At 38.4% G+C, this 11,840-nt stretch overlaps 1 protein-coding gene across 1 annotated transcript; it reads left to right on the top strand.

Moving 5' to 3' along the window:
* Nucleotides 1–152: 152 nt before the first annotated feature.
* LOC116291224 (dynein regulatory complex subunit 3-like) lies at nucleotides 153–11,840 on the top strand. Its single transcript, XM_089031762.1, has 11 exons — nucleotides 153–382; nucleotides 674–790; nucleotides 1,205–1,371; nucleotides 1,833–2,099; nucleotides 2,782–2,894; nucleotides 3,323–3,497; nucleotides 4,199–4,330; nucleotides 4,924–4,992; nucleotides 5,557–5,682; nucleotides 6,272–6,349; nucleotides 7,297–11,840. The coding sequence occupies exons 1-11, from the start codon at nucleotides 223–225 to the stop codon at nucleotides 7,459–7,461; spliced, it is 1,569 nt and encodes a 522-aa protein (XP_088887888.1). The 5' UTR covers nucleotides 153–222; the 3' UTR covers nucleotides 7,462–11,840.

The raw sequence follows: 11,840 nt of genomic DNA, 5'->3' as shown, positions 1-11,840 counted from the left end.
ATAGTTACTTTTGTAGCTTTAGAATTGTTTGTTATAGAGAAAAAATAGGTAAAAATTGTGTTGTTTGGGGAACCGGAAATACGTCACGTCTGATTGTCCCTAGTCCTCCACGGTTTGGTTGTCCAGGACAACACGTTCAACAACCACAAGTTTTGAATTTCGAGAAAAAAACATTACAAATTTTTCTTTGTTTTAATGGAGAATTTCTAGCTTTTTTCAACCATGAGCCGTCTTTACGACACTATAGAGCCTTCTGTTATCGATGAGCATATGCTCAAGCAGGCTGTGGAGGAACAAGGACCGAGAGGAGAAGCAGGAAGGATCGCTAAACAAGAAGGGGTTGACTTTGGAGAAGTGCTGTCGTTGAGATTGGACTTTAAAAGTATGGAAAACGAAAGCTTATTGTTCAATATCTAAAAGATATCCTTCCTCAATTACATGAATTTCTTGAAGCTTAGAGTAACATGACAATATTTTTTTCTAACAAAGGGTCAAATAATTGAATCTCAATATACGTACAGTATAATAATAACTGACATTAAAGCTTAAAAAGTGTTATTATGAACAAAAAGCTTGTACCTTTGTAATATTTTTAATTTTATTCGTATCAATTGTCTGATATTAAGGAAGCAAGAAGAAAGGGTTTGATAATGTTTTTTGCTCTTTTAATCAGATGTTCTAAAGATAGACAACCTATGGAGTTTTGTTAATCTAACTACCTTACAACTTGATAATAACATTATTGAGAAGATTGAAGGCTTGGACATGCTAGTCAACCTTGAATGGTTAGGTGAGTACTCTCATTTAAAGGATATAAAATGTGCATGCATGTCTCTGTACTGTGATATAAACACGCTAGAAGCTGTAGAGCAAAAGAAAAGCAAGCTTAGGAACATAAGGCATAGCTGAGAGTTTCTCTTCACGAGTGCTCTACAGCTTTATATCGCAGCACAGAGACATATCAGCTGTTGAATAATGCTTTCATAAAAAATTTTTTTGGAGGATTTTGCATGAATGTGTCTAGAGCTGTCCTCTGATATAAACACGGTAGGTAATTCATAGATATAGCTTATGACATCATGAGTGTTTGTCACAACATGTCATAATCTAATTGGGAAATGGGAATAAGATTTGTGGAAATGAAATAACAGACTTGATTCGTGTGTCTTTTTAAAATTTGCATCAACATTTATTTTTCTTTCAGATCTGTCTTTTAATAATATTGAGGTGATTGAGGGTCTGAGCAAGCTCACTAAGTTAAAAGACCTAACCCTGTACAATAATAGGATCTCAAAGATAGAAAATATGGACAGTCTGAGAGAACTCCATGTCTTTTCTATTGGTAATAACAATTTGAAACAATTGGATAATGTAAGTAAATAAAGTCAAAGACAAATAAATATTTGACTGTTGGATCTACTATAAATAAAAAAAAATCTAAAAAAAAAAAAAAATCTACTAACTTTAGCTGTTGTATCACAGCATGAGACTCACAACAGAGCTAGACTCCAAACTAGGTGAAAGCCCAAAGATTGAATTAGAATTTAGTAGTTGATTTTTGAGGAGGGAGGAAAACTGGAGAACCCGGAGAAAAACCCTCGAAGCACAGGAGAGAACCAGCAAACAACTCTACTCACATACGACATCAAGATCTGATGACTTGAACTCAGGTCGCATTGGTGAGAGGTGACGCATTAGCAGCGCATGCCACCATTGCTTCCCGTAAATACAGCAATTCAATTGGTAATTTACCAATAGGGGAATCTGCCTTTGGCAAATCTTTAAATAAATATTTAAAAATATAAATAAATTTAAACTCTTTTTCTTTTTAGGTACTATATTTAAGACAGTTTAAAAGCCTGCGCACCCTGAACCTAAGCTCCAACCCTTTTTGTGAAGATGCTAATTACAAGGAATATGTGATAGCACATCTGCCAGACCTGGTGTATCTGGATTTTAGATTAGTTGATGAGACAGCCAGAGAAGTGGCTATGGAGAAATATAAGTATTCTATTGAGGAGCTGGTACATGATGAAACAGTCACTGAACGGAAGAAGATGGAGAAGGAAGCTAAAGAGAATGAAAGACAGCTACACAAGGTCAGTATATTTAGAATGACTTTTAGTCAGTGACGAGAATGATGATATAATGATGTTGATTACTGATGATAGTGATGATGACAATGATTATGATGATTGATGATGGAGATGATGATGATGACTAATAATTGTAGTAAAGATGACTGATGATGGTGATGATGACTGAAGATAGTGATGATAATGATGTCACTGATGATAATATAATTACTGTTGATGATGATGATAGTAATTATGATGACTGATGATGATATGGACAGTGATGATGACTGATGATGACTGATGGTGATAGTGGTGATAATGGTAATGGTGATGGTGATGGTGATGGTGATGGTGATGGGGATGGTGATGGTGATGGTGATGGTGATGGTGATGGTGATGGTGATGGTGATGATAATGATGGCTGATGATGGTGATAATAACTAATGATTTTGATAACTAATGGTGATAATGGTGATGATGATCACAATGACTGAAGATGGTGATGATGGTAATGATGACTGATAATGATAAATGATGATAAATTATAATTGATAATAATGATTGACATGATAAGGATAACATCATATTTAATAGCCCAAATTAGCAAGTTTTTGATCAAGAATTTACCTAAATTGAAAAAACAAAAAAGAGGCATATCATATTGAGATAATTTGATATAATGTTTCATTTATTGTGACCACAGGAAGCATATGTTGAAGACCTAAACACTTCTCATCTGTTTGATGCCATGTATAATGATGATCCTGATGGTGAAAAACTGTCAGCACTGCCTGGCATGGAAGATATTATCACAGCATATCCTTTTGTACTACTACATTTATCTAGTACCATTGAAGTCTTTCTGCACTTTCTTCATGTATGGGATTCAAGGAAGGTGTTGTAGTAGTACCCTCACCTCTCACCTCTGGGGGGGGGGGGGGGGGCGGGGGCAGGTCTCAGGTTACTTTCCTGGGCTCGGCATCAACTGTGAGTAGAGTTTGTTGGATATCTCCCTTGATCTGAGGTTTTTTTTTCTGGGTTTTTTTCCCTTCTTGATCCACAAAACCTAATGTCCTTCCTTTTCCATTCCATTAAAAATGGGAAAACAATGCATGTAGTTAGGGGAGAGGGGTGGGGAATAATTTGTTTAGGTTAATAGGTAGTGTCCTTCCCCCTCCCCCCGGACCTTGCAAAAATTTGACCAATGCTCCTTAGTGGTTACATTTTTCCTTGACTGTTCTTAATTTCAAGGATAAATTCATGTCGATCTGCAGTGATATCTTCGAATTTGGTCTACGAGAAAGAACTAAACGAAAAGATGAAGTAGACTCATTCTTCTCCAGTTTGGAAGACGCTCTGTTGGAAAACAAGAAAGATGGTGTTACTCACATCCAGGAATATATAGAATTCAAGAAAAAGGTAGGACTGCCACTAAAAGATTGACAGTATGACAAGAATGCGTGAAAGAGCTGATTAGTATACGCAAGAGAAAATGAACTAAGAGAAGGAATCTCTGGTATTTATGCTTGTAACCATCATAGACATCATTTGATGCTATTTTTAGAATCACTTTTAATTTGCCATAGTTTGTTCTTGTGCACGCGCATACTGCGCGCGTTCTACGCTATTTGCTTACGTTAAAAAAGGAAACATGAGCAAATAGGGTAGCGCAGCATGCGAGTAAAGGAAAACAAACGATCAAATAAATGATTATAAAAATAGCATCAAAGAGTGCTCATGATGGGGCGCGGTTATTCCTTCTCTTAGTTCATATTCTCTTGGTATACAGTTACTCATGCCCAGCAGGTCAGAATTTGTGTCTGTGATAAACGGATGATACAGACCTCCTTTGCCGTATCATGGCCGCGTACCGGGAAGTTGTGAATTTTACTCACCTTCGTAATATGGACTGAAGATGAAGCTGTCTTTCGTGGACATGCTGTTACCTTTATAAATTTTGCATCTCAACAAGGATTTCAAAAATCTAGAATGAAGTTCTAAATTTCTGACCAGGAAAAAAAATGTCACCCTTGTACCAACAAACGCCTCCGAGCACCCACGCACGTGTCGTTTAGTTTATTTATTTATAACGTAACGTTGTTGCTGTTTTACTTCAAAAGGCTTTGATAGACTACTCGAATACCAGTGATGTCAATATGTTAGAGAGTATGATGAATGAGATTGTAGACAAGGTAGCAAAACTGTGGGATTCACTGATGGGGCTGGAGATGCAACTTGTGGATCAGCTGGAGGTTAGTAATGGCTGTGTCTATGTTGGTTTTTCTGGTCTTGCAGGAGCTACATATTGGCGTTCAGTTGTAGTTGATGGCCTATACCCCACAAAGGGTGTACAGGCTTAGGAGGAGGACGAGCTACATATGTAAGCTCTGGTACCATGGTCGTGTTGTGCGCAAATACGAAATATTTCATATCTCAACCTTGGAATCGTCTTGTACTTTTATTACATTTAGCAATTGTTTAAAAAATAAAAATTTACGTCGACAAGCAAGGCGTATTACTCATTCTTCTGAGCCAGAGACTAATGTTTAAGCTTTCGACGCCAGATTGAATTGAAATTTAGTAGTTGACTTTTGCAGAAGAAGGTAAAACCAAGGAACCAGGAAAATAACCCTCGAAGCACAGGAGAGGAAACACTGAACCAACTTCTACTCACATACGACACCGAGCCCGGGAATCTAACCCGGGTCGTATTGATGAGAGTCGGCGCATTAGCTGCGAGTTATCAGTTAAATATGTGGAATAACATTTGCTGCTAGCTCTCGTGTCTTTGATTTAATTAGTAAAACGGATTTAAAATAATTCATGTTTTTCTATCTACATGTAGGACACTATCAAGGACTTTGAGAGAAACATGGCGGACATGGTGACTTCATTCGTGGAACACGTACAAGGACTATATCCTTGAAATACTTTCCCAACATTACTGACAATAAAACGTTGGGTCTTATAAGAAATGCGTGAAAAAAGAATCACGTGCAGTGCTGTGCTGTAATCGTTATCCTGGTCAAGTAACTGTTCTCACTGAATGAGCAGTGATTTGGCGCGTCGTGATTGGTGAACAACTGGTATCGTTAATTTTGTGTCGTAACGTTTCATGGTCATACGAAATGAACTTTATTATTATTTGTTTAAGATTTGTAAAATAAGTGATATAGATATCATTTTCTGATTGGTTGGTTGCGCATGATTTATGAGAGCATTCGTCATTCGTATCCAAAATTTAAATAACTGCAAATGTAATTGGTATTTTATGAAAGAAACGAAAAACTTGCTTGCTATACTGTGTGCAGTTATTATAAAGCACGCAGGAATCGAATGAGACAAGTGTTAAGAGAAGCACGTGCTGTGTTATCTCATAAAGCACGCGCACTCAACCAGTCAGAAAGTGGGATATATATATATCAGTTATGGTAATGGTAACTTTTCCCCTCTAATGAACCAATCCTTAACGATAAACACGATGACGCAGTTGCGAGACCTAGAGAATACACACAACGAGAAGGTGTCTGACATGTGTGTCGTGACACTAGAAAAACTGATGAAGAATGAGATGGAAGAAGACTTACCCGATGATCTGAGAATGGTAAGGAGGACGATACCCAGAGCAGTGCCATACGCGTGCCTCACCTAGCCTCCTCCGCAGGCTACTCCATATATTCTCTGTTGGGATCCCTGTGTTAAATTTTATGGCAGAGAAGAACTAGGAACGAGAGAGGAGGAGGAGTGATGACGAGGGAGGGAGAGAAAAAGCTAGAGTTATCTTCTCTTCTTCTTTCTCTCTCCCCTCCCCCTCCCCCTTCTTCTTTTTGTCCTCGCCACAGGAAGGCCAAGGATCAAAAAGAGCCAAGGAGAAGGCTATGCCTCACCGTGACCATAATGTTTTCTAGAATTTTGCTTGGCGAATTTTTTTCTCACGCAATTAATGAGATTGGTCTGGCAGTGCCGTGACCGTGTACGCGCCGTGTTCATGCCGCCTACCGGGAATTTGATTGGATGGAGATTTAATTCCCATGCAATGTGATTGGTCTGGCGAATGCCTTGCCGTGTCACGAACGTGTTTGTGCCGTTAGCTTTTCACAGTCCATACGCAAGCTGCTTTATCTTTGGCTATACCATATATTTTGTTTCACAGTATTGATATTCATGTTTATCATTTGTTTGTGTGTTTTTAGCTGTTCGTTGACAAAGATACCATCATGAATGCTGTCAGTGCATCCCACGATACGCATCTATTAAAGATAGACAACAAGGTAAGGGATATAGGCAAGGTTAATACACATGTAGGGTCCAGAGGAGACACGTTGCTACTTGTGCATGCATTCTATCCAATCGGTTCCCATGTAAGAATCTGCGAGCGCTGTTTCGTGGTTACCACCACCACCACCATCATCATCATCACCAACACCTACCATAATACCCATCACTACCTCGGTCACCACCACCACTACCACGCTACCATTATCACCACACCACCATCATCACCATTACCAACACCACCATAATAACCATCACTACCTCTGTCACCACCACCACTACCACGCTACCATTATCACCACACCACCATCATCACCATTACCAACACCACCATAATTACGACACCATGACCACCACCATTATGACCACTACCAAACCACTATCCGCCATCATCTCCACACATCATTATCATCCACATTATCACCACACTATGACTACGACCATCATCACCACTACCATCATCACCACCACAGTCATAATGACACATTATAATCATCACCTTGCTGACCACCACCTTTTCCATTTTGATCAACAAGACCACCACTAGTACCATTACCAAACCACCAGCACTATTACCACTACCACTTTGATCACCATGACCATCACTATACCCATGACCACCACTAGTACCATTACCAAACCACCAGCACTATTACCACTATCACTTTGATCACCATGACCATCACTATACCCATGACCACCACTAGTACCATTACCAAACCACCAGCACTATTACCACTATCACTTTGATCACCATGACCATCACTATACCCATGACCACCACTAGTACCATTACCAAACCACCAGCACTATGACCACTACCACTTTGATCACCATGACCATCACTATACCCATGACCACCACTAGTACCATTACCAAACCACCAGCACTATTACAACCACTATCTTCGTTAGTAATAGCCTTGTACTTTTTCCCTTGACAGGAGGACGACATAGTAACACGTGCTAACACTACCATGCAGACCTTACTTGAAAACATACACAACACTGAAGTAAAGAGGAATCGAGATCGTGTGGCTGAGATTAACAACCTGGTAGATCACTTTAGAGATGAAGCAGAAAGCTACGAGATGAGTGGACCTATCTAATACAATGTCAGTTACTATCATACACGTATTAAATTTCGAAATTAAGTGCCTTGTCACTTTCGGCCCCAGTCATTCTTACTGCGCTTGCACGACAAAAGTCATTTGTCAATTGTCAGTAAGGATGACGAGGTTCTGTGGATGAGTGACACCAGCTGCATCTGAAGCCCCAGCCCCCTCCCCCCCATATAAAACATACCTTCCATAAGGTACCTTTTTTGACAACTGAAATCTAAACATGGCTGGGATCCAATTAAAGATGTGACCGGGCTAAAGGTTGCTATGATGTACATAAATGTAATGTGTTTTCAACATTTCAATGTACTATGCTGTTATCTGATTTACCATAACAGCTTTGTTTTATATCATAAATGCATTGTGCAATGACTTAAAGATCAAATCAATATTATTGCTTTGACGGAGTTCACTTCGACGAAATGGTTAGCATTCTTGTTGGTTATGTTACAACAACATTCAAATCGATTTTTCTTGTTACCGTACTTGATGTTAGTTGTTCTGAAGTAACCTTATATACGAGGGCAGGGGTCTTGATGGTGTGTGGTTTCATAAGAAGTCTTACTGTTCCGGCGAGGAATACTGTTTTTCGCTTTGAACGATATCCCCGACACGAAGGGAAAAATATTGCTATGGCAGGTTGATTCTTCTCGCATTCTTAGCAACTTTGGCTGCATGTTAATTGCGCGCGATGTTGTCAGCAAAATTGGACCACTTATCCCATCAATAGCATTGACAATATGCAGTAAGTAAGTTTGATTGTAGAGGCAGAAACACGGAGGAACACATTCTTCGTCGCATTCAGCATTACATTCTATAGAGTGACACACTAAAAATCAAACACATAAAACCAGTTAGAAACTGTAGTAAATGTTACAGACACGAGACCTTGCTATAATCCTCTCTTAAAAAATAACCTTGGCTTCCATCTAATGCTATTATATAGAAGGATTAAAATAAGTTCTCATGAATAAGTTGCGTCTTGTACAAGCCGGTAACACGTACGGGCTCAAAGTACTACAACATTTGGTCATGTACATTAATCATTATCCAGGCATAGGTTTTGTCTGGCCTTGTTTAATGACACTGAGAAGACTTAACCTTTTAAAAGTGGCATAAATGATACAAAAGTAAAGTAACATTCTTCGAGGGTCACGTATAATCTAATTATACGACTGGTATTTTGTCAGGAGGTCTTTCATCAAGGCACGTATAAGAGAAAACTGTCAAATTATATCGAACCCTAAGATAATCTTTGCATGGACTGATCAAAGTCAGGGGTGTTTCGAGGTAATAGATATTACCAGTATTTGATATCCTGCAGTGTTGAATCTATTGAGACCTTTTTAGTTTTGGATACTAATGACTTGACTGCATGCCATCATTGGTCCATAAGTACTTTACTCGGAAAATTGGATTCAGAGTCAAATCGAATGAATACCAAGAGGCATACCCACTATTGTATATATAACTTATATATACTATTGTATATATAACTTCCAGTTATATATACTTTACACTGTAGAAAAACAGCGCATACCACATCTCACTACCTCTCTCATTAGTTTAACTTAGTTCTCCTGGAATACTCGTAAGTAATCTAGCCCCCTCACCCCGAGGCGTTAAAGAGTTTCTTTACATCGAACTAGAAGACGTGGACAAATAACATGATCGATAACCATTACGATGATAACGACTGGCATATGTGACCTTCTGTAGATAGTATTCCTGGTCTTAACATGATTCGAATTATTTGCATCGTTCCTTCTTTATTGTTCCATTCATTTTATTATTATTTTTTCTTGGGTCGTCACTCGATAAAAAACAACAGGTGTTCCATACGAAAGGATTGGGGGGTTCCCGTTATGCGTAATGGGGGTGACTTTTTGGGTCTAATGTTTGCTCATTTCCGTCCCAGAAAACGACCGAAAAAAATCATTACAAAAATGCTATCATTAGAAACTTCAAGGGGCGAAATTTGTTGTTTTCGTATCATTAAGAAAACGATTCTAATAATTTCGCTAGATATTATTTTATAATATTCACGATAAGCACCCCCCTCTTCACACACCAGATGCAGGAATCGATTTAACAAATAGACATCAGTTTTATATGTGTCCGTTCTCTTATTGACGATGAATTGCGTCATCACATTATCAAAGTAGTGTGGACGCCGAGTGGATCCGCATACTACTTTGACAATGTGATGACGAAATTTATCGTCAATAAGAGGACAGACACATAAAAAACTGATGTCTAATTGTTTTTTGCGATAACAAAAATGATAAAAACTTCTCATTTTTACTGATCAAAATAACTAACGGAAAGTGCGCACGCTCGTTGACGTCAGCTTTATCTGTCTGTCCTCTACTGATTTATAAAAAATAACCAATCAGCGCGCGAGAAATTTGCAAGTTACTGTAAAGAAATGTTCATAGAGTCAGTTTTCGAGACCTAAGATAGAATTGCTTGGAACGAAAAGAAAAGATCGACGTAGAGCATCGTCCTTCATTTTGCACAGTTGTGCGGGAACAGAGAAATTCGAAACCACGAAAAAGAACTGAAAAACAATATATACATTGCACTGCGTGAAACTGGGCTACTCTATTTACGTGAATGGTTATCTCTTTATAAACACATTATATATCTTATGATTATGGTCGATACTGCTGAAACTCAGCGCGCGCGCGCGTTATTTAGACCATTTGATAATTCGGGTGAATTTTTCCTGCGGCATGCAATTCCCATAAATAAAACTATCACTGTTTAATTGTCATCTAGCATAGAGTACAAACACTATAAGTGTATAACATAAATGCCACTAAATACTGCTAAATTATGCTAATCCTATTGTTTTCTATTGTTTAATTAGCACTATTTACTACTAAATAGTGCAAAGTGTTGCACGCTTTTAGTGTGTGTACTCTAAGATAACCCCATTACATTAGAATGGTTTTACCCGTGAAATAGTAGCTAGACCAATAGAAGTTAGTAGATCTTAATTCCATTGTTTCAGTTCTCCTGATGCAATGTTCAATTCGGCTTAACTAATTGCAGACAATTAGTAATTAATTAAGTGGTTTATTTTAATTAATCAAAGAAGAGAGCTAGTTGTTTAATGATTTTTTTTCAGTGTTTCCAGTTTATTTTAACAGTCTGCGTGAGGGCAAAAGTTTTGTTTTCTCTCAGGAAAAAGCTTTCTTCGCGTCGTTATAAGCATGGATCGAGATGTGTCTCCTGATTGTGGTTCATCACCAGTTTGATATCACTGTTGTGCCGAAGGAAAGGGCGCAGTTTCTTGATAATGAGCTCTTATTGGGTATTTAAATAAGCAGAACAGAAGAATGATTCCCATTGCTGGAAAGAGCATGTTATGATTAGTAAGATTGTGAAGTTTGAAGGAAATAAGTTCAATACTCGCGAAAATATGATTTTTGAAAAGTTTGATTTTATTAGAAAACCTTTGCCTAAGGCAAGAGATGCCTCGGCAACGAATGTTTTCATACAAATTTTCGATCGAAAATTTCGGCCATCTTCGCGAGTTTCAAACATTTCTTTCTTTTAGTCTGACCTTTATCACTTTGGCAATGTTCCATCATTTATTACATTTCTTACCAGTGACTCATAGTCTTGTAGCTGAAGAGGGTCATAAAAAATGAGACAAAGACATTCTTCGTCTGAATTCAAGGAAATAACTGGACAAAGAGCTCAGTAGCTATCCTAAACGTGGATATTTTTTTCTGTTTCGTCCGTCTTAGATTTTGTTTGCAGTCCTCAAAGTCTCACTTAAGTTCCAGTTTCATCCTCCGTCTTCACATATACTCTACGCAGTACTTGCACGAAGATTTTCACACGAGAAGCCTCTCTCTAAAGATAAGTTTTGCTTACATCGAGCTGTCTATTAGAATGGCATTTTGACGACTTGTTGCGACTCGAAAGCCTTGTGCTTTTGCTTTTTATTTTGCATAGCTGAAATAAAGATGCCGTGAAGTGTAGATTCATTCGTGTGCAGGCCATTCAAAAGATACCATGACCCGTCGCATTGATTCTAATGCATCTATAATATCCTCACCACAAGATAATACTCCTCACAGATAAAAAGACTTTAATACATCTGCTGGAGTCAGTGGCTTAACCGCATTGCCGTTAAAGACAAATCTGGCTAGCCTGCATGGAGCCAGACTTTTCTCTTAACAGTTAGTTCGGCTGCACGCAGGCTAAATTTGGCCAGATTGGACTACAGCGAGACTACATTTTTTGTCACAGTTCTTCTCAAGGATGTAAGGCCGTAGCTAGCATTGAAAAACTAGTGGGCCATAAAGTCACTTGACGACGAGTGATCACGAAAATAAACATTAATTCCATGA

This window comes from Actinia tenebrosa, unplaced genomic scaffold, assembly GCF_029948245.1.
Source record: "Actinia tenebrosa isolate PJP-AT-01 unplaced genomic scaffold, QUT_ActTen_1.0 PGA_scaffold17__23_contigs__length_9995812, whole genome shotgun sequence".
In the NCBI taxonomy this organism is placed as follows: Eukaryota; Metazoa; Cnidaria; class Anthozoa; order Actiniaria; family Actiniidae; genus Actinia; species Actinia tenebrosa.
The sequence above is the reverse complement of the archived record's forward strand: the minus strand, read 5'-3'. Positions and strand labels throughout refer to the sequence as shown.